Consider the following 22,889-nt stretch of genomic DNA (forward strand, 5'->3'; position numbering starts at 1 on the left):
GTGTCCTTCACTTTGAAATGACTCACTGATTTTTAGATATCACAACCAGTATGAAGCCAACTTTGGTAAAAATGGATTATACGAGACAGTGCACAGTGCCAAGGCAGCAGCATGTCTAGACCTGTTAGTGCCTGTTTACAATCCTGCTTTCTCCAGGTACTTCCCTGAGCATGTAGATGAAAGAGGGTACTTTTTACTACACCTTTTGGAAACTAAGTAGTTTTGCGGTTGTTTTGTGTGACTTTGTAGTCGTTTAAAGCGATTGAGTAAACACTATATTCGTTTTTGCCCCTTTGCAATAATTTTGTGTATCTTTATTATATCATATGTATTATATTTTTATGTATTATTGTCATTATTGTAGAAGAAAAAGCGCAGACATGAGCTAATTAGCTAAGCTAATTGTTTGTTTGTTGTTTTTTTTTTGGCCGCCATATTTCTTTGGATCTTCTTCCCGTTTTTTTTTTTCAGTTGGTGACGTCACGCGGCCGGAGCTGTGGCGCGGCTCCGCGTCGTGAGCTCGCGACCAGGGGAAACAGAGACGCTTGGAGAAAGTCTTCAACCCAAACCCCAGACAATGGCTTTTAATTTTTAAATAACCGCACACATTCAGACAGTGTTACGCGTCTGGGGTGGCTGAACACCGGGCCGAAGCGTTTAACTAGCTCTGGAAGTGGTTTCGGCGTGTAAAGTTGGGTGTTTAGGTGAAGTTGTCCCCGAGTTGTTGTGGTGCATATTAGCGACGACCGAACAGGAGGGGGGATAATAATAATGCGGCTGCTGTTGTCGTCCCTGTTTTGACCCGGCTCCGTTTTCTCCAGACACACAACAGGAGGAAAATTACAAAACAGAGCAGGAAAGAAAGAAAACAGGAGACATGGCCGAAGCACGGTCCGAGGAAGAGGAGGAAAGCGTGATGAGGGACACCCGGGAACAAGTGGTCCGGCGACAGTCGAACAGCTCCGGAGGTAAAACAGCTAAAATATTCATGTGTCTCGTCTGGTTTAAACTGAGTCCACCTGGTATCGATTCAATATATCGATCCCTGTGGGAAAAATAAGCTGTCACGGGTCAATTGGCAAGCTTACAGTGGAAATGAAACGGTATAGATGGACACTTAAGATCCAGGTAGTCAAAACAGTTTAAACAAAAAGCTCCTATAGTGTTTCTGTTGTATTATTAATGTGAAATTTAAGTATTTTTATCGTTTTTGTATCGAGTTTTGCTACTTGTAGCTACTGTGCGGTTTTCAGTGCTCCACCTGTATCTTCCCAGGCCTGTGATATTTGTAGTATTCCTGGTGTATCTCTCACAGCAGTGTTAACACATGTAGTTTTAAACAAACAGACTATACAGGTAGGACTGAAAAATACCAGGAATTTACAGGTTTAACATGTAAAATATGATAAAGCTGCAAGGCAGTGAACAGCATGCAGATTCTGAGAGACAGGTTTTAATCATATTTCAGTTTTGAAAGAGTTGAAATATCAGAGGTAAGTTTTCTTAAGTTGTCATTTTAAACTGACTGAGACAACTATGGTAATTATGGATGACTCTGCTAACTGCTTTTAATATTCATTGGTTAATTATTTCTTTATCGAAATCTAAGAAAAGGCGATCGCAACTTCCAAAAAGCTCCACCAAAAGTACAAAACCACTTTATTGTCAAAAATGACAGAATCAACCAGTCCTCACTGTAAATTCTGAGGATGATTGATAAATTAATTCATAATGAAATAAACCAAAAACCTTTTACTGATTAAAATAGAATTTTTTTCTGCAAACAAACGCATACAGATGTTTTCTGGTAAGAGATTAAAAGTGTGTGAAAAAAAACATGCTGTTTGTGTATGGGTGTAACCTGCGTGAACCCACAGGCATAAATTCTTGTATCGGCATGACAGTTTGGCACCATTCGGGTCAAAGGTTAGACGTACCGGGAAAAATACACACAAACACACCCTCACAGAAACATTCCCAGTTGAGTAAAATGGTGCAGGCCTGTGCCAAGACTCACAGCAATTAGCTTAATGTACAAGTCTGTCTCTTTGTCTCTGACTCATTCAGGGAAACACAAGTTATAATTTAACGTGCCTTGACTTTTTATTATTCATCTTTATGACTGTGTAAGTAAGAAGCCTTTCAGATGATGCACTTGCTTTTGTTGAACAGTTCAGTCACAAAGTTATTTAAGTTATACACAACAAAAAAGGCAAATTCTTACAACTGAAAGCGAATATTTGGTAATTGCTTTGATTAAGAAATCCATTATTGAATTGCTATTAGTTTAGTGTCAGTTGTGGAATGATCAAAGTATTTTAGCACTGCTTGACTTAACTTTTTTCTTTCAGGTCAGTAATTAAAATAGGGATTTATTTCTAGTTGTTTTATCTATAAAGAACAGGGCATGCTACAGTTTCCCACTGTTTAAACAGACTTCTTTAAATAGCTTGTTTAATTGACCAGTGGTCAAAATAAAAAAAATGAGTTAATCATATATTACAAAGAAAAGCAGCTCATCTTTATAGGGAAGAAGCTGGAACCAGTGACTTTTTTACTTAAAAAAAAAAAAAAAAAAAAATGTTGCTGTGCCGGTGGTCTGAGGGTTAAGGTGCACATGACTGCTAAATTTATATATACTACAACAGAGGATTTTAACCATATCACACTTTAGTTCTCACCAGTGAAGCTTTAGAAGAATAGGTAACCAGAAGCAGTTTCTTTATTTCTCCGCCTGTCTGTGATTGTACATTTTTCAGCACTCCTTTATCTGTGCATCAGTTGCTAGATAAGAAGACCTGACGTGTCTCAGACACAGAGCACATCAGGAACTACTTTGTCCTGTTTGTTGAGAGTTTTCCAGGCACTGGGCAGAACTGTTGTTCTCTGTCACAAAGAAAGTGTTTCCCTTTTTTCTTTCCAGCTTGTTTGAACTAAACAGATGAAAAAGAAAGAGGAAGCTAAAGTTCTGGTCATAGCAGGTGAAATTTGATCTGCCAAAGAAGTGCATCACGTAAACACCACTGCAAAAACTGCTAGGTGGATGAGAAAATGGAAACCCTTCAGATTGTATCACACTTTAATAACATTGCTAAAAAAACAAAAAATAAATTTACGTGCTTATTGTCAAAACACAGTTAAACTCATGGTTACAGCTACTTTACTCCTGTTCAGACTTCAACATGGTAGTAGACAGGTCTGTGAGCACGAGTGTTGTGTAATGAAACTCAAGCTCGTGATCGTGATGAGCTGAGGTCATTAGATGTGTTTCAAATGTTTTTATTTTTATAAAGTTTGATTTCAAAGGACAGCAAAATATTTTGAAACTCAGAGGAAATGTTTTTGGCATCACATGAAGTCATGTATTGGAAAGCAACTAGAGTTTGCGTGTGTGAGGCCTTCCAGCACTGTGGTTCTGGTCTCTCTGTGGAGTTCAAGGAAATCTGTGATTAATTTTTCTGGCATCTGAAATGAGTTTGCATTTAGCCTTTCATTAGCCTTGGGAATTACAGCTTGTCAAAAACACGTAATTGCCATCCCGACTCAAACAGCAGCTCTTTGTGCTTTCATATTAGAAGGTGAACAAGATGTGACATTTTCAATTAAAACAAACTAAAAAAAGATAGATGTTGTAACTTTTTTGGACAAATCCGTTGGCGATTAGATTTAATTCCTGACTGCTTCATTAACCTCGGAGATGTGCCTGCTGTACAGTGATCCTATTTTCCTGCACAGACTTTTCTGTAAATGCGATGGGTGAGAAATGTCACATGAGTGTCACATTTTTCATCCCATGTGGAAAATCATCACTGACCAGTGGGCAAACACACACAGTAAAGTCTCTAAAAAATCTCTGAACTGCTAAATAGTCTTACAGGTAAAAAAACAACCAGAAGTTATTTATTATTAGTTATTCCAAACTTTGGCAGAAAAAAAAAAACAGAGAATTAATAAAACACTTTTCTCTTAAAGGAAAATCAAGTGCAGCCTTAAAGCTGCGATAACTGCTTTTTCTGGGCCACTTGGGGGCAGCTGAGCCAGGCGGATATAGTGAACATTTGCTTATTTACACACCAAAAAGATGCAGAGCATCATTCACATTCATCAGCAGTTGTGTTTGTGTTATGTCAGAGGTCGTTTATGGTATAAACAGACGCCCCCATCTGACGTCAGAAAGGTCCAGTGCTCTCTCTGTCGTAGCTTTTTAGCTGCTAAAGTCTCACTCAGCTAGATTGTGAGATTGTCTGTTTGGATGGATAAGAGTTCATCAACCTGAAAAAGTGCCTGTGTTTGGAAGTGAGAGTGAATCAAATTTGCAGACCAGGAACCAAAAGCAGAGTGTGTAAAGATGCTTAAGTGCTCTGTGGACCTGAGGGGATCTGAGTATAAGAGCTTTAGGGACAAACAGTCTGCTGCTGTCACAGTGGTTGTTGAATCCCTTTTATATCCAGTCTCTGATGATGACCTGTGAACTCCCTGAACTGAACAAGAAACCAAACAGATGAGGAGAGCTGAGGAAAATCTGCTGTGGTGTGCATATGCATGTTTGAACACAGCTCCAGCACAAAGCTCAGCCTGCCTGCTGCAGGACAAACATCTGGAAGTCTTAAAAGTCCTGATGACTCCAGCAGAAACCCACACCAGCCAATAATAGCCTCACTTCCTGGTGGATGTCCGCCAATCAGGAGGCTGGCCAGAACAGATGGGTGGCTCGGTCAGAGTTTTAGAGAAGGAGAGTGCAGAGAAGGAGAGGACAAAACAGAGAAAAGAGGAATTTAGTGTTTTGGAATAGCAAAAGAGAAAGAAAAGAAGTGAAAGCACATCAACTCTTAGCCTCTGGATGCTACAGGAAGCAAAGCTGAACAGGATTCTAATTTATGGTGTGAAGAGGAGAAGAAAGGAGATAGGAAACAAAGTCCAGCTCTACCTCAGAGAGAGAGAGAGTCTACTTTTTCCTTTCCTTTGTTCAGTTTGAAAAGTTCAGGTGAGGATTTGTTAATCCTCTTTGTTTCTTGATGTCTGTTTATTTTTTGGTGCTTAGTGCTGTCATGTTTCTGCATTGCATTTCCAGGAGATTACCTGTCAATCAATCAATATGGACATTGTCTTATATGGGTTTTATTTAGCTGTAGTCTCTGTAGATGGCGCTATTTTCTTTTTGTGTACAACTGATACAACTTCTGTCTGTTCCAAACAAACAGGACACAGTCCATCACTTCCTCTGCAATAGAGGATAGTCTTCATCACAAAACCATAAAATAGAAAGGGCTACCATCTAGTTTATGGATGTTTTATTTTTGAGGGGTTAAATACGTTTATTTTTTCGTTTTGATGTGGGATTTTTTACGTCAAATATGCATTTTGACAGGTAAAAAAATAAGAAAAGGGTTTTATTCACAAGGTCGCCTGAGTTTTGCTAGTAAAACAATACTTTTTCAGTACTTAAATTTGGGCAATATGAGCATTTTTAGCCTTGTTTTTACTTTGTGAAGTTTTCAGTTCTTCATACTAAGGACATATTTCTATCAGGGGTCCAAAGAAGGCATCTGAATCACAGTCTCTTTCTCTCTCTTTGTGCAGGTCGTCCTGGCAGACGTAAGCCAGAGCATCGTCACAGGTAAGACAATCTGCTCTTCTCCCTCCTCTTGGTCACAGCTGGCAGTTGGCTCACAATCAGGATCTGTTACCAGGTGGTGTGTTCAATCCGACCTGCATGTTAGCGAGTTTTGGCCAGGACCTTCCTGTGTTTGATGTTGAATCCAAGGAAAAGCTCTGACTTGTGTGATCTCAGTCCAGGATGAAAGCAGTTTAGATCATGAGTTTTTGTTTAGTCTATGGGTCTGATTTCATGCTGCTTTCTGCTCCAGCCTGGGACTATTTTCCTCAGTGTCCTTGCAGGAACTACTTTCCCCTCTATGGTCTCTGGATCTGACACACTCCTGAAAGTATTTTGGCTGTTAGCCGGTTGGTATGGCAACTAGCAGGAGAAGTCACAGGTTTACAGACTGTGTGTGTTTATAGGGAGGAGCAGAGCCTCAGTTTGGGTGTATTTCACATAAAAACAGTAACTAGAGAAACAGAATGGATCGTAAGAAGGTTGTGAAAGATTTGAAAATCCTTAGCACACCAACAGTCAGCAGACAGTGCATGTTAGTCAGCATTAAAGGTACGCAACATTTTGAAAAAATATTTTAATTCACGCATTAAACAGTTGTTTACTGGATCATTACTGAAAGCACTATAGAAACAAAACAGAGACCCGGTCGTAATAACATAGTGCAAATGCTCTTTTTTCATTCTTCCTACATTTACGTCTGTCTGATTTCATGTGTAAAACTAAAATAGATAAATGCTTTGATGAAGGACTGCCCAAACACATGCACAGTTATTTTCATTTGTACGATCTATGATGTTCGCCCTCCTCTGTGATGGTTTTTTTTAACTACGTAACTCCGGTTGGTTTTGACTCCTGGAGAATGACTTGTCCTGGTCCCTTTGAACTGTTGGACGAGCTGTTGCACAAACCCCAAAGTGGCGTAATGGGACAAGAGGAAAAGCACCACCATATTTTCCAAACACTAAAAACTGCCTTTGCAAAGCAGATGCTGAGCCAACTCAACAACACCAAAACGCAACATGTCCAGCCTCAGAATGACCACGGAATGACCAGCTCTGACAGTCGCAGCGAAAAAGAAATTTTAAAGAAAATAGTTTCAGTGATTTTGTTTTTCAGTGAACTGGGAGAAATGGAAAGAGTAGTTTAAACTGAAGAACTGCGTTTGGAGTGTGTTTGTGTTTGGGCAGTGTCAGGGGTGAGTCATGGGTGTCTGTTCATGGTTAGCAGCTCTGTGGCACAAAGACAAAGCAAGAGAGACGATCAGAGACAAAGACACAGGGAAAGAGAAGAAAACAGACTGAAAGACGATTAACAGATTGAGAGAAAGAGACACAGGAAGGCAACTGACCTCCTCCTGTCGTCTGGGTGAGTCTGGTTCTCTTGGTTCCTAATCTGACTTGCAAAAACCTATTATTTAAGTAAGAAATCTGGCTCCATTTAAGGCTTTCCCCTGATCCCAGAGATTCTGAAATATCTTTGAATCATTTTGACAGATTTGGCTGAAGTCAGAGAATACTGGGGGATTTTCCAGATTCTCTCTCTTTAGAAATAGAAAAATGTGCTTTAAGCAGGTTCTTTGCTCCAGAACGTTGATATGAGTGAAAAACAACGTTTAATCAATCTCATACAGAGAAACTGTTAAAGCGCTCTGTATTTGCTGTGCTGTATTCTCATATCATATTAACTGCAACAGCAGTACTTTGTTTCTGTTGATTGTCAGACTGTAAAAGGCCTCAAAGCTGAGGTGTTTGACCATTTTAATCATTTACAACCTGTATGTGTATCTGCTCTACATGTCTCCACAAATCACAGACTCCGTCCTCTGAGATGTAAAAGCATGTTTCACTCTTTTACCAGGATGTGAACTGGAGCTCTTTCTGTGTAAATCTGTTTGTAGATAATTTCAGTTTCCCCTGAGGAGGAAAAACCATCACTTGTGTGTGCATGTGTTTTTGTTAATGTGCTCACTTGCCTGCTGTATTTTGTTACTGTTTACAAGTGAAAAACAAGCCTGTGGTCATGTCGCTTCACTGAGAAACACTTTGGACTCAAGATTTAAAGTTTTTAATTTGAGAGCTGAGCTGGAAATAAAAGCATGTGAGAGATCCAGTACTGAGGACTGGGTGGGACGACCGATCTATGTTTGTCACTGGAAAAAAGAGGGAGAGAATGAGGGAGGGATGTGGCATCAGAGGTGAAATAATGTGACTCATGGTTTCCTTTTTCCTTACCTTCTTTTTCTTCACTTTCCACAGCCAGGGTCCTCTCTCCTCCATCAGAGCGGCCATCAAGAGAAGTGAGTACCCATTCATCCTCAACCTCTTGTGTGTTTAGTGTAGATGATTTCAATCCAATGATCTGAAATGATCATTAACTCTCATCATACAGCAAAATGTAGCCAGAGGTCTCTCTACACATCCTATTTCTGATTGGATGAAGAAAAGGTGGAAACTTAGTAGGAATTTTAAAAACTGAGGCACTGAGGTCCTGTCAGGCTGGATTTCAACATGGAGAACACTCCAGTATTTAAGAGGGTTTATAATGTAAAACCTTTAATTAAGCTGCCATGAAGGTCATGGATATGACAGAAATGGCAAGAACAACTTTGGTTCTTTTGTAGGGTAATAAAATCCAGCCCCTCATGCCTCGCTAAAGCGAGATGTCAGTCTTTCTATCTTCCTATGTCATGGCTTTTTTTTCCTGTTTGTATTCGAGACTCTGCTGTTCTCTGTTTTACAGCGTCCAATAGGTCGACTTCTCTTTCTGATGCGTCCAGAGACAGAGACAGAGAGAGGGACAGAGACAGAGAAAGAGAGAGAGACAGAGACAGAGAAAGAGAGAGGGACAGAGACAGGAGGTAAGACTGCTGTTGGTGCAGTTTTTTGCTTATTCAGATTGAATTTTATTGTCCGTATGTGTTGAGCAGCTATGCTGTCCTCAACATGGCTATGCTGATTTCTGTTTTCATGACTTCCTGTTCTTGTGGCCTGTTGCCAGGCGACCAGAGATCACCATACTGTCTGCAGAGCCATTGACCTCCACGTCCTGGTTTCCTGGAGCTTCTGCAGGATTCCCACCTCCCCCTCCTCCTGCTGCGCAGATCTGGGGTCCCACAATCCCTCCGTCCATACAGGTGAGTGCTGATCTGGTTGTATTTATTGACTGCAGGACTGGGTTAGTTTCATCAGGGTGTACCTAATAAACTGACCACTGACAGTGGAAACGAAGGGGAAAAAAAGCAGTAAATCTCCACATTTACTGAGCTGGAGTCAGGAAATATTTTGAATTTTTGCCTCAGTCCTTTGCTTCAGCTTATTTCTGTGAGCTTGTGTTTAGCGTTAGGTATTTTATTCAGCGTCCCCTCCTTTTTCTTTCCCCTGGAAGCTGAAAGTGATCATGTGAGCTCTACTTCGCTTTTTTCCTGTTGTGATTCATTTTCTTTCCTGTGTTTCTCCTCAGCCTCCTCCTTCCTATGAGGAGGTGATCAAGGAGAAGACACAGGAGCAGGTTCTCATGCCCTGTTCTTCCTCCTGCTCCTCCTCATCTTCATCACGGCCAGTTTCTACCATAACCATTGCCACCCAGACTGAGGCAGGATCTGCCACTGAGCCCCAGGACTCCCAGGGTGAGATGAAGCTCATTTCTGTAGTTTTGGAAGTACTTTTCAAAGTATTCTGTTACATATTAGTTAAATAATTTGTGTGTTTTCGTGCAGCGAGACCACTGAGACCAACACGGCCACCGCTCCCCTCCCCTCCCAGATTGTCTCACAGCAGCAGCACCACTAGCCAATCAGGACTCAGTGACGGTGTGGTATCGAACACAGCACCTGACACAGTGACACACGCTTCTGCACACACTCAGTGCTGTGACCTCCTCAGTGAGCTTCGTTCATCTGTGACCTCAGCCACTGCTGCTCAAACTGACCAGTGGGATCAGTGTTTGGCAGCTGTTGACGTAGCAGCTCCTCCCGACACTTCTTCTAACGTCCTATTGGAGCGTCCCACGCCACGCCCTCGTTCTAAGCTCGGTTCTCGGCCAATCAGCAGCGAGGTCAAAGTTCAGACTTTGGTTAAGCTACGTGAGGACAGCTTTGCCACGCTAGCAGCTCGTGCAGAGAGTGAATCCACTAAGCAGGGCCTGAGTCAGGGGAAGTACCTGCAGGAGCTGCTCGACGCCTTCAGCTCTGACGACTGGGGCTTCCCTGAACAACGCAGTGACAGCAGTGGGAACAGCCAATCAGAGAGCGAGGAAGGAGAGCAGGAAGACGGAGAGGAGGATATGGCGGCTCTGAAAGCAAGGATACAAGCCTTTGAGCAGCAGGTGGCTGATGGGAATTCTGGGGACAGTAAGAGAGACTTTGTTGTCACAAAAAGACCTGAACCCCGTCCACGCCCTCGTCTTCAGGTGCAGCCATCCAAATCTGTCCCTCCCAGTGTTGCCCCAAAACCCAAAAACCTTTCACAGGTGCCCAAGCCATCCAGCAAGGCATTCTGGGAAGATGGTGCTTTGAAATCAGCAGAGTCAGGTGGCACTGACGCTTTGAAATCAACTGAAACCCCCTCTATAGACTTAAACCCTGAAGCTGAAGCTGCTACTGAACCTTCCTGTACCCCGAAATCACCCCCATCTGTACTGCCCCAACCCTGCAAAACCACTGAAAAACCCCCATTAACACCAAAACCCCAGGCTGCTGCAGAATCCCCTGTCCCAGCCCCCAGGCCACCTCCACCTAAACTCACCCACTCTCTGAGTGACGCTTCACTCCTAGTCCATCCCAAACTTCCACCCAGACCCCCAGTTGCCCCCAGACCCAGCATGGGATCGCCAAACCAGGAAAAAAGCACCACAACTGGGCTTACTCCCCATTCCCTCCCCCTGAGACCGTCTGCTGAGTGTTTCAGTGGAGCAGAGACTGAGGCTGGAAGAGATGAGACTTCTACCCCACCAGGTGAGTGTGAATCAGTTGTCTGTGAGGTTTGCTGCCCTCTGCAGGCAGCAGAAGTAACTACAGCAGATCTGAGCGCAGCATTTAATTTGCAATTAAATGGTAAAGAAAATTATTATTGCATTCAGCCCCTATAGTAAAATTTATGTTAAGCCAGTTTCTTCTGTGAGCACTTCCCAGGAGATGTATAACCGATCAAATAAATATTTGACACAAATCCACACAGTCGAGTGATTGTCATCCTCAGAGTACATCCCACACTGTAGCAACATCTGCACAATGGATACTATATAATGATGGTTACAGTGAACTGTGTTTAACAGAGGAGTGGCACATTACTGGTGCTGTTAGACATCAAGCTGAAACCTAAGACTGTCGCTGCCAATGGAAACAGACAGAATGTTTTGAGTTTGTTGAGTTACTCTTTGTTTTATGAGATGTTCCTGTAATGTGTTTTTTTCCCCTCCATCATTAGTTTGAGTCATTTCCAGCTGTGAGCAGCTGGAACACTGCAGATGGCACCCAGAGTCTCAGACGCTGATTCTGACAGTAACCTGAGCAGTAATGTTATGTAAACATGTTTTTCTGAAGTGCTCAGCCTAAAGTGGGTCATAGATGAGTGAAGTATAATAGAGCGGAGATATTTGGTGTGTTCTTCATTTTCAACTTAATACAAAATGATTCTCCAATGTAATGATCCTTTACTGTCGCAAAAGTTGGTTAGAGCAGTTTTCAACATTTTATTCACTCCTGCACATTTGTAGCCAAAAAGATTGCACAAGTTTTTATCTCCGTTACCAGATGTGTTTTTATGTGTTTGTTCTGTGGCCCCAAAATCACAGCTCACAAATATTTATCTCTGATTGTTTTCTTAGTTTCTGTGATAGTAAATTAAATATCTTTTTTGACAAGTGTTTGGACAAAACAAATTATTTTAATATGCCTCATTTCCCTTTGGGAAATCATGATCATTTTTTGTGATGTTCTCCTTGAATATGTAATCAGCAGATTAAAATTGATGTTCGATTAATGAAAATTATCAGTGGTTGCAACCCAGATCACTGGTTAAATTAAGTTTATTTCATGTACATTTAAGACGCGTGTACTTTTGTACTATACAGCCTGCCTGTTATTACAAAGTACACAAAAGGTTGTTTTCAATCAAGGTAACAAACTATGGCTGCTTCAGAGAAACACTTTGTTTTTTATGAAATGTATTTGTATTGATCTGAGTCAAATCTTCAGGAATCAAATCAAATCAGGGGTTTTTGTATGTAAAACTGATCATGTGTTCACCTCACCATGCAGGAACAGTCCAACCTGCTAACCAGCGTTCCTTCTGAGAGCTGAAGCATATCAGCCTCGTGTCTGTGTTCAATATGAAGCTGGAGTCAGGATGTGATTAAATCCAGCTGTATTTCTTATAGACTGTGACAGTTTAACAAGTTAAACAGCAAAACCTTTTAGTCTTTACAGCATAAAAACATTCACCTCATCCAGCTGCTGCTCGGTGTCAAATTCATGGTGTTTGACAAATATTTACATGTGTTGAAGGAGACGTGCTGCTTCCTGCTTACTCTGCTTATCTACCTGATAACCTCAGCATGTGTGCTGCTGATTAGCTCAGTTTTGTTTAGTCTTGGTAACTGATTTCTGTGTGATGTGGAGCTGGTAGCAGTGTGCTAAACATCGTTAGAGTCAACCACCCAAGTGCCAGTGTTCATGCTTACATTTAAAATGTTCTCCATGTTTACCCCGAGCGCCTCTCTGGGATTTGCTGTGACGTCAGTGTTTCTGATGCCTCCATACTGACTGCTGAACACAGATTCATTGTGAACTGAGGCCAAACAAGCAGACGTCTCAGCTCACACTGGAGGGAATGAGCAACGCTGAAAACGTCGTCGGAGGATGCAGCTCTTCCTCTCTGCTCCTGACCAACATCAGAGTCATTTCTGCCCCATACTGATGCCAAGTCTGCAGATTTTTGAATCTGAGAAACAAACATCCCAGGAATGTTTAAATGAAACAGATGAAATGATAATTTTCTGCAGATTGATGACTCTATGAGCTGTTTAGAGTTTGGTGTGTTTACAGCACTACATGAGATGTTTTAATCCTCAGATATTCTCCACCTCTCCTTCATTAAATGTATCATCAGTAATAATCTACTTAGCATAGATTCTAATTTCTGAGGCGACTTCTCATATTTTCTTGTTTGTTTGTTGTTTCAGTGAAAGCAGGAAGTGTTCGTCCAGGCATCCCGGCCAAACCGGCAGCGCTGACCTCACCACGCAGAGCCAGCGGTAAGAGAGAGACTGACTGTGAACGAGAGCTGCAGTACAAAGGAGCGTTTCAGGGCTTAGAGACACAAATCTTTCTCGTTTGTTATGCAGCTGGAGAAACATGGAGAGAATTTATGTGTTTTGTGTGTGTGTGTGTGTGTGTGTGAGACACACACATAAAAAGAGATGGGGGGGCATTATGCAACCCAAACATTGTGCAAGAAAAATACTGTGATTGTGTGAGAAGAAAAAGCCCCCACTGTAGTTGTATGCTGTGAGTTTGGTGTGTCAGAGGTGTGTGTGTGTGTGTGTGTGTGTACATTTTCATTAAAACCAAATGACTGGTTAACTTTTGTTTTCTTTCTGTTTGTATATTTTATTGCTGAGTTGTGTATTCAAGAACATCAGCTGCTGAAGGAAACAATATGATTCTGCCAAATGTTGTGGGACTTTTGTGTAATCCAGGTAGTTTTCTTTGACTTTGGTGTGGTGTGTTTATGTTATCTCTTCACATTGGTCCACTACATCCAAAACAGTGTTGGTCTGACTCTATACATCGGTACAGTTCATCGGACTAGGGCTTGTTAGTGTGTGCTATGAATAATGTATTCTGACTGCTGTGTTCCACCTCCAGCTCCAAATCTGTTCCCCAAACCCACCGGAGCATCACCAACACCTCTAGAAACAAACCCTGTCCCCACCAGACCTACAGCTGCTGCCCCTGTCACACCCCCCAAACCTTCAGCACCAGCCCCTGCTTCAGTCCAGAGCCTCAGGCCTGCAATCCCAGCTCCGGCTCTGAGGAAAGGTCCTGTGATTCAGACCAAAGCAGAAACCACCAGCACTGCGAACTCCTCAGACCCCCCACTGCCTCCACGGTGAGAACTGAATTTGTTATTCTAAGTTCACTGTTAAGAAAAAAAGATGTGTTGTGATTGTCCAGGGGCTGAATAAAACACTCCTGCAGCTTGAATAAAGTCTGAATGAAGCTGCTAAAGGTTGTTTGGTCCTCAACAGAAACGTCCTCTGTAGGTTTGTCCAACATCAATCAGTGTATTTCTTTGTCTCTGTCCAGACCTTCAAGTGTGAAGTTACTCCCCCTTCGTCCTCCACCAATCAAATCCATTCCTGGTCGACCACCGCCTCCGGCCATCAGCTCAGCGTCATCAGCCAACCAGATCCCTCCTTCCAAAATCAGTCCCGCTTCCTCCAGCTCTTCACAGACTAGTTCATCTCCTCCTCCTCCTGTCTCAACCACTCAGAGTCAAAGGGTATCAAAGAAAGGGCCGCCACTGCCACCACGCCCCAAACCTGGGCATCCGCTTTATAACAGCTATGTGGTACAGACGCATATATATACGCACACATTTCATGCACACACATTCCCACAGATTTTAGTTTTGATTTTTCAAACTTCCTGTCTCAGAAACAGGAAGTCTTGATCGTCCTCGATGACCCAAGCCCAGCACCATCGGATCTTCTGTCAGGTGAAGGGAGGAGTCAAAGCACCATTACTCCACTCATCAGCCCCTCACAGTGTCTCCTGGACCTGGACACGCAGTCAGAGCCTGTCCCCGATCAGGACAGCCACTCAAAACCTGCCCTGGAGGACCTTGGCCTGTCAGACTCCATTCTACCTGTGCAACCTACGGAGCAGAAAGAGGAGCCAGACCCTGTTCTTGTCAGGTCAGACACAAAACACAACTAAACTAAGCACTAACAAATTAAGTTTTCATGCATTTAATTTTGTGCCCGTATGTGTGGTTTTAGCGGTCCTCGCTGCATCGCCTTGTATGACTACGAGGGTGAGGAGGAAGACGAGCTCACCTTCTCCCAGGGTGATGTCATTGCCCTCCTTCAGCTCATTGGCCAGGAGTGGGGGCGGGGCCAGATCCACGGGCGAATTGGAATATTCCCACTGAACTTCATTAAGGTGGTGGAGCCGCTCCCACAACCAGTGTCATCGCCAGAGGAAACAGTGAAAACTACGCCAACTGATATGGTGGAGACAGAAGGTACTGATGAACTGACTGAAGCTTCAGATTACTGAGCATCCACTCTGTTAACATCCTGTTTGAAGTTTGTGACACCTCAAGGTGTAGAAATACTATTTCATCGACATGAACGCATTTTTAATCAAGTGTAATTGTTGAGCTTCATCTTACAGTAACACAGTCAATGAAGTGTTGTCTATGGAACAAGCCTCGTAATAAATGTAATATTTCCTTCCTGCCTGCAGCCACACCTCTGTGCACACACCTTTCAGTCGTTACCTCCTTTTTACCTGCACTTTTCTGATGATGCTGAAATGATCAGATCAGTGACACTCAAATGTGAACTAGTTAAATTAGATCCACTACTCTTCTTGATTTGAGTGCAATAATATATTTTTTCTTTACATTTATTCTCAACAGCACCAAAGAAGTCCCAGCACCCAGACTCAGAGGTGAGTGAGGTTTTACCGTTGACACAGGTCTAATAATTCTGTCATCCTCTGAAGATGTTTTTATATGAAGGAAACCGTGTTTTAAACAGGTTTGCACAGATACTGACAATCACTGAGCAGGTTTGATGTTTCCTGCTTATTTTTCATATATTATGTTTTATACATTTTCCCAGATTTTCAAACTGTGCTAATTCATCTGTTAATTGTGATGACCAGTTTAAGTGATGTGTTAAATCTGTGTGTGCAGGCTGAGGAGTGGGCTGTGGCTCTGTTTGACTTCCCTGGTCAGACGGCAGAGGATCTGTCCTTCCACAAGGGGGCGCTGATCCGAGTGACTGAGCATGTTGATGCAGAGTGGAGGAGAGGAAGACTAAAGGGGAGAGAGGGGCTTTTCCCTGCCGCCTTCACACAACCCTGCCAGGGTACAACAGATCCACCTCAGACACAGTATTTAACACACATTCAGCGTAGTAACACACAAAAGTTGAGCTCACACACTTTCCAGATGAAGATAAAAGAAGTATAGAAATAAGAAGCAGGTGCTGTGTGTCAGTTCACTGGCTCTGAGACTGTTTGTTTCCTGCTGTGCATTTACTGAAGCGTAGTCTCCACATTCATCTATTTAAACCACACAAACCTCGTTATTTTTTTGTGTGTGTGAGCAGCCTGTCTTTCTCCTTCCACCTTCCCCAGCAGAACCAATCAAATCAGTCAATCTGTTCATAAAAATATGTCTGATTTCTTCCTGATGAGCCTACATGAAAGCTATTTTTATCCACTATGTTTCTGCTGTCGGTCAGCCTACGTCCATCTGCTGTTCTGAGCACGCAGTTTAGAGCCAGATCGAACGCTTCATTGATGCTCACATCTCATTTTAATGTGAATTCCCAGTCAGAGTTTCTCTCAGCAGCTTAGCAAATGTCTCCCAAGAGGAAACTCTTCCTGTAGCTGTAAGCGTTTAACATCTCTTTAAGAGGACAGCTAATGCAGAGACAACGCCCTTTGTTAATACAGACGTCTGTAGATATTTAGACACGCTGACTCATTGTCTTCAAACAAAGAAGCAACAAAACACAGACTCACAAATAAGAAGCTGGTTTCACTGGTTTTTGAGTTGTTCATTGTGTGGACCTGGGTAAGATGAGCAGCAGCTGTGGCAGACGCTAATTCAGATCCAATACAATAATGAATAAAGAAGCCTGTTTGACCTGTGTCTGTGGTGATGCATCAGTGTGTGTGGCTGCAGAGGCCTATAACCACGACTTCCTCTTTCTGTTTCCAGCTCAGCCAGTGCCTGGCCAACAGACAGCGACGAGTGGTGTGGCCAAGGCTCTGTTCGGCTTCACAGCAGAGAGTGAGGATGAGCTCACACTAAAGGTGTGTGAGACTTGCCAGTAGATCATGTTCCTCTTGTATGAGGCAGTATGAGATGTTTGATCATGTAAAATTTAACAAATTCTGTGTGTTTACATTTTAGTGTGTCACACTGAACTGCAGCTAAATGCCAAACTGTTTCTGTTTGTTTTCCTCCTGCAGGTTGGTGACATTATAACACAGGTGGAGTCTGTGGATGAGCAATGGATTTTGGGAGTTGTGGGCGGGAAGCGTGGGATCGTGCCTAGAAACTACATTTCACTTCTCTGATGAGGAAATCCCGAAACGAGTCAATGGGAGGAGCTACGAAATAACTTTGTCGGTTTCTGCAGCCGCGTTGGGTTTGAGCATAAACATTTTGGGGTTTTGAACTGGGAACATCTCTCATCTATGAACACTACAGAAAACTTTTGTGTGTGTGTGTGCGTCTGTATACGCACATGGACACACGTTTTCGGACCGGTGTCTGTGTTTGTCCTGGACATTCAACACATTTTTAACGAAGATAAAGGTTAGATCCACTCCTTAATTGACAACCACGACCTGGGGCTTCACTATACTCACTGATGTCATGACGACTGATAACAGAAAGGACTATGATGCTTTAATGACTGAGTAAAACTGACATTACATTGTTGATTTTTTTTTTTGTTTTGTTTTTTTGTTTTTTGTCTCTGCACCTGAGGTCCTGTGTTTTTTCCCTCTGCTCTGATCGACTCTGGGACTGAATTCAATTTTTTATTTTTTACTTTTCTTTCTTTCTGGATTTGACTGGCCTGTGGACTCATTAATGTAAAAGGTTAAAAATTGATCCACCTGACTGGAAATTCTGGAAAAATATGAGTTGGGTCAGACATGACTGGACATCTGCTTCAGAGAGCTGTGTTTGGATGAATGCAGTTTAATCTGTTGGGTTTAACATGAGTCAGTGAATATGTTTCTTAATGAGGCAGCATGTATACTGGAAATTGAGGAGGACTAATGACTTTGAACTAATTCTGTTAAAAATGACATTTATGTTTAACCCAGGGAACCATGAAGGTGTTTCCCGTCCTGAGCCAGAGGAGATTAGGAAGCTTGAGTATTGTGGAGCTTTATGGTGAATAACTGCAGGGTCAGGCAGAGAGCGGCCGACAGGCAGGTGAGTGTAGACAGGAGGCCGGTTGTCCCGCTGAAGCCAAGGTCTGTGTTGTTTTCCTAAACTATAAATGAGACCCTCGAAACGTCACTTTCGAAACAGGACTGAGTCCGCTTGGTTAAAATGAACTGTCAAAGCTTAGTTTTCTGACACTGTAGGTACCTGTAGCTGTTATCATTTCTGTTTTGCACATGCTGCAGCCGCTGCAGCACATCGCACAATTCTTGTCGAGTGAAACTTGTTTTATTCACTTCATTTTCAGCTGAATTGCATTACTGAAAATGTAATTTAGCAGATTAGAACTTGCAACAAAATCTCAACACTAAGAACAAGCAGCTAAATAAAGGTAAACACAAATAAGTAGACACTTCAGTCTTACACCTTATACACGCAAATGAGTTCTTAAAATCACATTTGGTACTGAAAAATATCTTCATAAAACATGTAAATGTCTGTCAGAGAAATACATAAAAATATTATTTAGCCTAGAATGTGACATCGAGGAACTAAAAACTCTTTACAGCCTCATCTCCTCTTCAGCTGTGGCTGTTTCTGTTGCTGCGCTCTGGCCTGATGTTTAAATGTGCCGTTTTCCTCTTTTTGCCACTTTTCCTCCACATATTAAAACACTACATTTCAAAAACAGCGCCTCATATTCCCAGGCTGAACATTAAGTCAGACTCATGAATTCAATTCCTTTTAATAAATGACTAGGGCAAAATATTTACACCGTACGGTTGGAAAACAGGATTTCAATATTTTCTGGTTTTAACTGTCTGTTAAAAGATTCCCAGCAGACAAGTTTTGATGAAGTCTGGTTTTCAAAGAAGAAAATGTTTCAGCAGGATTCTTTTTCTGAGTTTTTGCACTTTAAAGGTTGACAAAGCAGCGAACCAGGAGGGAATTTTGACATAGATTTGGTGGCAGAGAAAATTTTACATGTGGCGTCTTTAACCTGTTAGACTGTTTATACACAAATGTACTGACTATAACACTAATTTGTGTGTGAGTGAGAAAGACACACAATGAAAGAGGATTATAAAATGCTTTGTAAGAGGCATTTTATGTGTAACCAAACATTCCAACTTTTTATTACAAATAAAACTTTGAAATGTTTAGATTTAGCTAATATTTGTTTTATTTTTTCTTACTTTTTGTGTGAATAATCAGTTTTCATCAGAGGTAGAGCTGACACTAGTCAACCAGATCAAATTAATGCTTTATCTGATTCAGTTCTGTGCTAATTCACAGCAGCATCGGTACAGCTGGGTCTAAGCAGTGCAGATTACATTAAGTGGACTAGATGGCAATCCAAACTTATTTTAGTTAACACATTAAAAATATAACAGAAACAGGTTTAACAAGCACTGACGTGATATTGTGAGCAGGTAAGATAGAGAGCAGGTAAAGTGAAAGTATAAATGCAGCTGAGAATCAGCCTGTTCCATTTCCTAGAATGAAACAGCGTGAGGACCTCGCCCTTTTAATCTCAGGTAATGTAAATGTTGTAGTTCCTCCCCTTTGACAGATCTTGTAAGTTGAGAGATGGGTGTATCCAACAAGTAGCAAAGGCACAGGTTGGTTCCTACAGATCAGCGAGCAAATGTGTCCAGAAAGGTCCACATTCCTGTGAGAGTTTTCATTTGCTGTGGGATAGTCACTGTTGTCAGAGGTGAAATGGCGCAGCAGGGAAATCAGAGGAACAAGGGGAAATTCTGCTGTTCAATCTGTGGTTATCTACTGAGGGATCCAGTGACTATTCCCTGTGGACACAACTACTGTATGAGCTGTATCAACAACCACTGGGATGTGGAAGGTCAGAAACACATATCCAGCTGCCCACAGTGCAGGAAGATTTTCACACGGAGACCTGACCTGGTGAAAAACACCATGTTGGCAGACTTATTGGAGGAGCTGAAGAAGACTGGACTCCAAGCTGCTCCTGCTGATCACTGCTATGCTGGACCTGAAGATGTGGCCTGTGATGTCTGCACTGGGAGAAAACTGAAAGCCATCAAGTCCTGTGTGGTGTGTCTGGTGTCTTACTGTGAGAAACACCTCCGACCTCACTACCAATCTCCTACTTTTCAAAAACATACACTTGTTGAAGCCTCTGTTAAGCTCCAGGAGAACATCTGCTCTCGTCATGCAGTGATGAAGATGTTCTGCCGCACTGATCAGCAGTGTATCTGTTATCTCTGCTCTATGGACGAACATAAAGGCTATGACACAGTCTCAGCTGCAGCAGAAAGGACTGAAATGCAGAAGAAGCTCAGTGAAAGTCAGAAAAAGATCCGTCATATAATTGGGAACAGAGAGACACATGTGAAGGAGCTTCAGCAGGAGCTGGAGACCATTAATGGCTCTGCTGATAAAGCAGTGGAGGACAGTGAGAAGATCTTCACTGAGCTGATCCGTCTCCTGGAGAAAAGACGCTCTGATGTGAAGCAGCAGATCAGATCTCAACAGAAAGCTGAAATGAGTCGGGTCAAACAACTTCAGAAGAAGCTGGAGCAGGAGATCACTGAGCTGAAGAGGAAAGATGCTGATCTGAAGCAGCTCTCACACACACAGGATCACACCTGGTTTCTACGCAACTACCCCTCAGTGTCAGCTGTTAGTCTGCCCACAGACTTTGCCAGAACTGGCATCAAACGCCGGAGGTGCTTTGAGGATGTGATAACAAGTGTAGTGGATGTCAGAAAGAAAATACACAAGATTCTGAATGAGAAACGGACACCTGCAGAGGTTCATGCCAGAGCTGACTTCCTACAGTATTCACGTCAGATCACACTGGATCCAAACACAGCAAACCAGTTTCTGGTTTTGTCAGAGGGAAACAGAAAAGTAACACATAATAACAAAAATAAGCCATCTCCTGACCATCCAGACAGGTTCATTCAGGCTCCTCAGGTCCTCAGTAAAGACAGACTAACTGGACGTTGTTACTGGGAGGTGGAAATAAGTGGGACTGTTGGAGTAGCTGTTGCTTACAGAAATATCAGCCAATCAGGGGCTTCTCCTGCGCTTATGTTTGGATACAATGACAAATCCTGGGTGTTATATTGTAGCAATAGTTATGCATTCATGCATAACAACACCACAGCTTTCATCTCAGGCCCTCAGTCGACGAGAATAGGAGTGTACCTGGATTACAGTGCAGGTGTTCTGTCCTTTTACAGTGTCTCTGAAACCATGACTCTGCTCCACAGTGTCAAAACCACATTCACTCAGCCGCTCTATGGTGGAGTTTTTCTTTCTAGTCCCAATGGAAACACTGCTGAGTTGTGTGAGCTCAAATAGACAAATCAGTTTATTGAGTGCTTGTCAAACCTGTTAATCATTTGGTGCAGTCTTATTTCCTGTGTAAAAAACGAACATAACTGCAGCAACCACAAGATGTTTTTTGAAGACTGGTCTTTAATGAGACCACTGTAGATCTATGTATAAGAAACTTCTTGTACGAACTGCATGTCCAGACACATTTGGTCATATACTGTATTTGTGGTGCTGGTGGTAGTCAGGTAGAAACTTTGTATTTTCACTTCAACTTTCATGCTTTCAGATCAACTCAATTAGGAAGACGATATATCAGTACTTACTTTCTCACTGTATCTTATGTTAAATTGAACATCTGCCTCTTCACTTATTAAATAAATGGACCAAAAAGGGCAATAGATTATCTATAGAAATGTAGAATAAAATAGTAGAATATAAAACTATTACGTCTAAATTATATCAGTATAATTTATCAACGCATTATGAAAACAGCAGGTTAAAACGATGCCACTGCATCCATTTTATTTTCACAGCTTAATGCGTTTTTTTCTTGATATGAATCAGGGTTTTTGTTTTCACCCTGATTCCAACAAACATACATGTTTCATATCAACACACATCACATTACAGATCATTGCTAGCATTAAAACATGTCGACAACATGTCCTCAAAACACTGTTGTTCTCACGGTCTCCTTCCTCTTCAGCCCAGGACCAGTTTTCCTAAAGGTATCTCAGACGGAAACAGAAGATTTTTAACTTCACAATGTCTCAGTTTAGCAAATGATCTGTAGATAAATAACATGTCTACTCAGATTTTATCTGCAGTTTCAGTTATTCCAGAGAGTGAATTGTCTTTCAAATTAAATAAATAAACAACCTTATGTCTTAAACGATCAAATGTTCATGTTGTTCAGCTGCTTCATCAAACCAACTTCACACTCTGATTTCTTTTAGGAAAACCAGCCCAGTTTGATTCAGAATCGTAGTTTAATAAAAAAGGATCAGTTCCTGTCTAGAATGAGGCATGACGTGAAATGACCACACACACACACACACACACACTGCATTTGATCAAAACATAAGGGCCTGATAGTTTCAGCCACCCTGGGTCAAGTCCTTCTCAGATCCACTTTGAGTCCTTGCTCACAGTCCCAGAGAATAGTTTCCACAACACACAACTGTAGTTTTCAGATTTCTGTTTGCTCATGAACACACATTAAACTGAATAATCAAGTTTATGCAGAAAAAATGGTCAGAGGGGAAACACTGATGACCTGAACATTAAGAGGAACATTTGTGCTGTGCCGTGAATGCAGCACAGCCCAGGAAAAAATTGCCAAGTGTAGCGTGAGAGTACGAGTAGAAACCAGACACAAACAGCACAATGTTTACACAGGCACAATTTTGCATTACACAAATCAGCTGTTAGCTTCCAAGCTGCCTTCAGGGAAACATGACTTCAATATTTTACCCAGCTCCTTTTCTGGAGTCAGTGGATTTTCTGACACTAAACTGTTTGTAAAATGCATTTTGTCTCTTAGTATCTTCATGTGGAACAAAGAAAACAGAAACTACACCTGCTTAACCAATCAGTAGTCACTAAATGTTTTTATGATTCACATTGAAACCACTAACACGCTTCCTTGACATTCCTGTGAGCAACATCATCACTTCAACACAGAAGTAAAAAAAAAAACTGAAAAGGTTTCAGCTGCTGGTTGACCCAGGTGTGGCCTCACGGCTAACGGCGTCAACAAAAGGCTCCTTTTGCTTTGGTGTAAAGCAAAGAGAAAAGAATTAAGA

The 22,889-nt window shown here is 42.0% G+C and overlaps 2 protein-coding genes across 3 annotated transcripts; both read left to right on the top strand.

The window, feature by feature from the left end:
• Nucleotides 1-45: 45 nt before the first annotated feature.
• LOC113138998 (SH3 domain-containing protein 19-like) lies at nucleotides 46-18,929 on the top strand. 2 transcript variants are annotated; one of them, XM_026321932.1, is made up of 17 exons: nucleotides 46-156; nucleotides 822-968; nucleotides 5,581-5,617; nucleotides 7,873-7,913; nucleotides 8,357-8,474; nucleotides 8,615-8,750; nucleotides 9,077-9,242; nucleotides 9,333-10,568; nucleotides 12,797-12,868; nucleotides 13,482-13,725; nucleotides 13,923-14,187; nucleotides 14,274-14,533; nucleotides 14,618-14,862; nucleotides 15,262-15,293; nucleotides 15,541-15,715; nucleotides 16,576-16,670; nucleotides 16,830-18,929. In XM_026321932.1, the coding sequence occupies exons 2-17, from the start codon at nucleotides 878-880 to the stop codon at nucleotides 16,935-16,937; spliced, it is 3,321 nt and encodes a 1,106-aa protein (XP_026177717.1). In that variant the 5' UTR covers nucleotides 46-156; nucleotides 822-877; the 3' UTR covers nucleotides 16,938-18,929. The 2 variants fall into 2 exon arrangements, with proteins under 2 accessions (XP_026177717.1, XP_026177708.1); XM_026321923.1 differs by lacking the exon at nucleotides 46-156 and having other exon boundaries at nucleotides 489-968.
• Nucleotides 18,930-19,173: 244 nt separating this feature from the next.
• On the top strand, nucleotides 19,174-21,108 carry LOC113125358 (tripartite motif-containing protein 16-like). Its single transcript, XM_026298744.1, has one exon. The coding sequence runs from the start codon at nucleotides 19,483-19,485 to the stop codon at nucleotides 21,106-21,108; it is 1,626 nt and encodes a 541-aa protein (XP_026154529.1). The 5' UTR covers nucleotides 19,174-19,482.
• Nucleotides 21,109-22,889: the final 1,781 nt, after the last annotated feature.

This window comes from Mastacembelus armatus, chromosome 18 (assembly GCF_900324485.2).
Source record: "Mastacembelus armatus chromosome 18, fMasArm1.2, whole genome shotgun sequence".
NCBI classification, from domain to species: domain Eukaryota; kingdom Metazoa; phylum Chordata; class Actinopteri; order Synbranchiformes; family Mastacembelidae; genus Mastacembelus; species Mastacembelus armatus.

What these genes read in the sequence shown, in the direction of transcription:
- LOC113138998 (XM_026321932.1), top strand. Translation starts at nt 878, where the DNA reads ATGGCCGAAGCACGGTCCGAGGAAGAGGAGGAAAGCGTGATGAGGGAC. An exon ending in TGAGCCCCAGGACTCCCAGG is followed by an intron (nt 9,243 to 9,332) that starts GTGAGATGAAGC and finishes GTTTTCGTGCAG; the next exon opens with CGAGACCACTGAGACCAACA. An exon ending in CCAGACCCTGTTCTTGTCAG is followed by an intron (nt 14,534 to 14,617) that starts GTCAGACACAAA and finishes GTGTGGTTTTAG; the next exon opens with CGGTCCTCGCTGCATCGCCT.
- LOC113125358 (XM_026298744.1), top strand. Translation starts at nt 19,483, where the DNA reads ATGGCGCAGCAGGGAAATCAGAGGAACAAGGGGAAATTCTGCTGTTCA.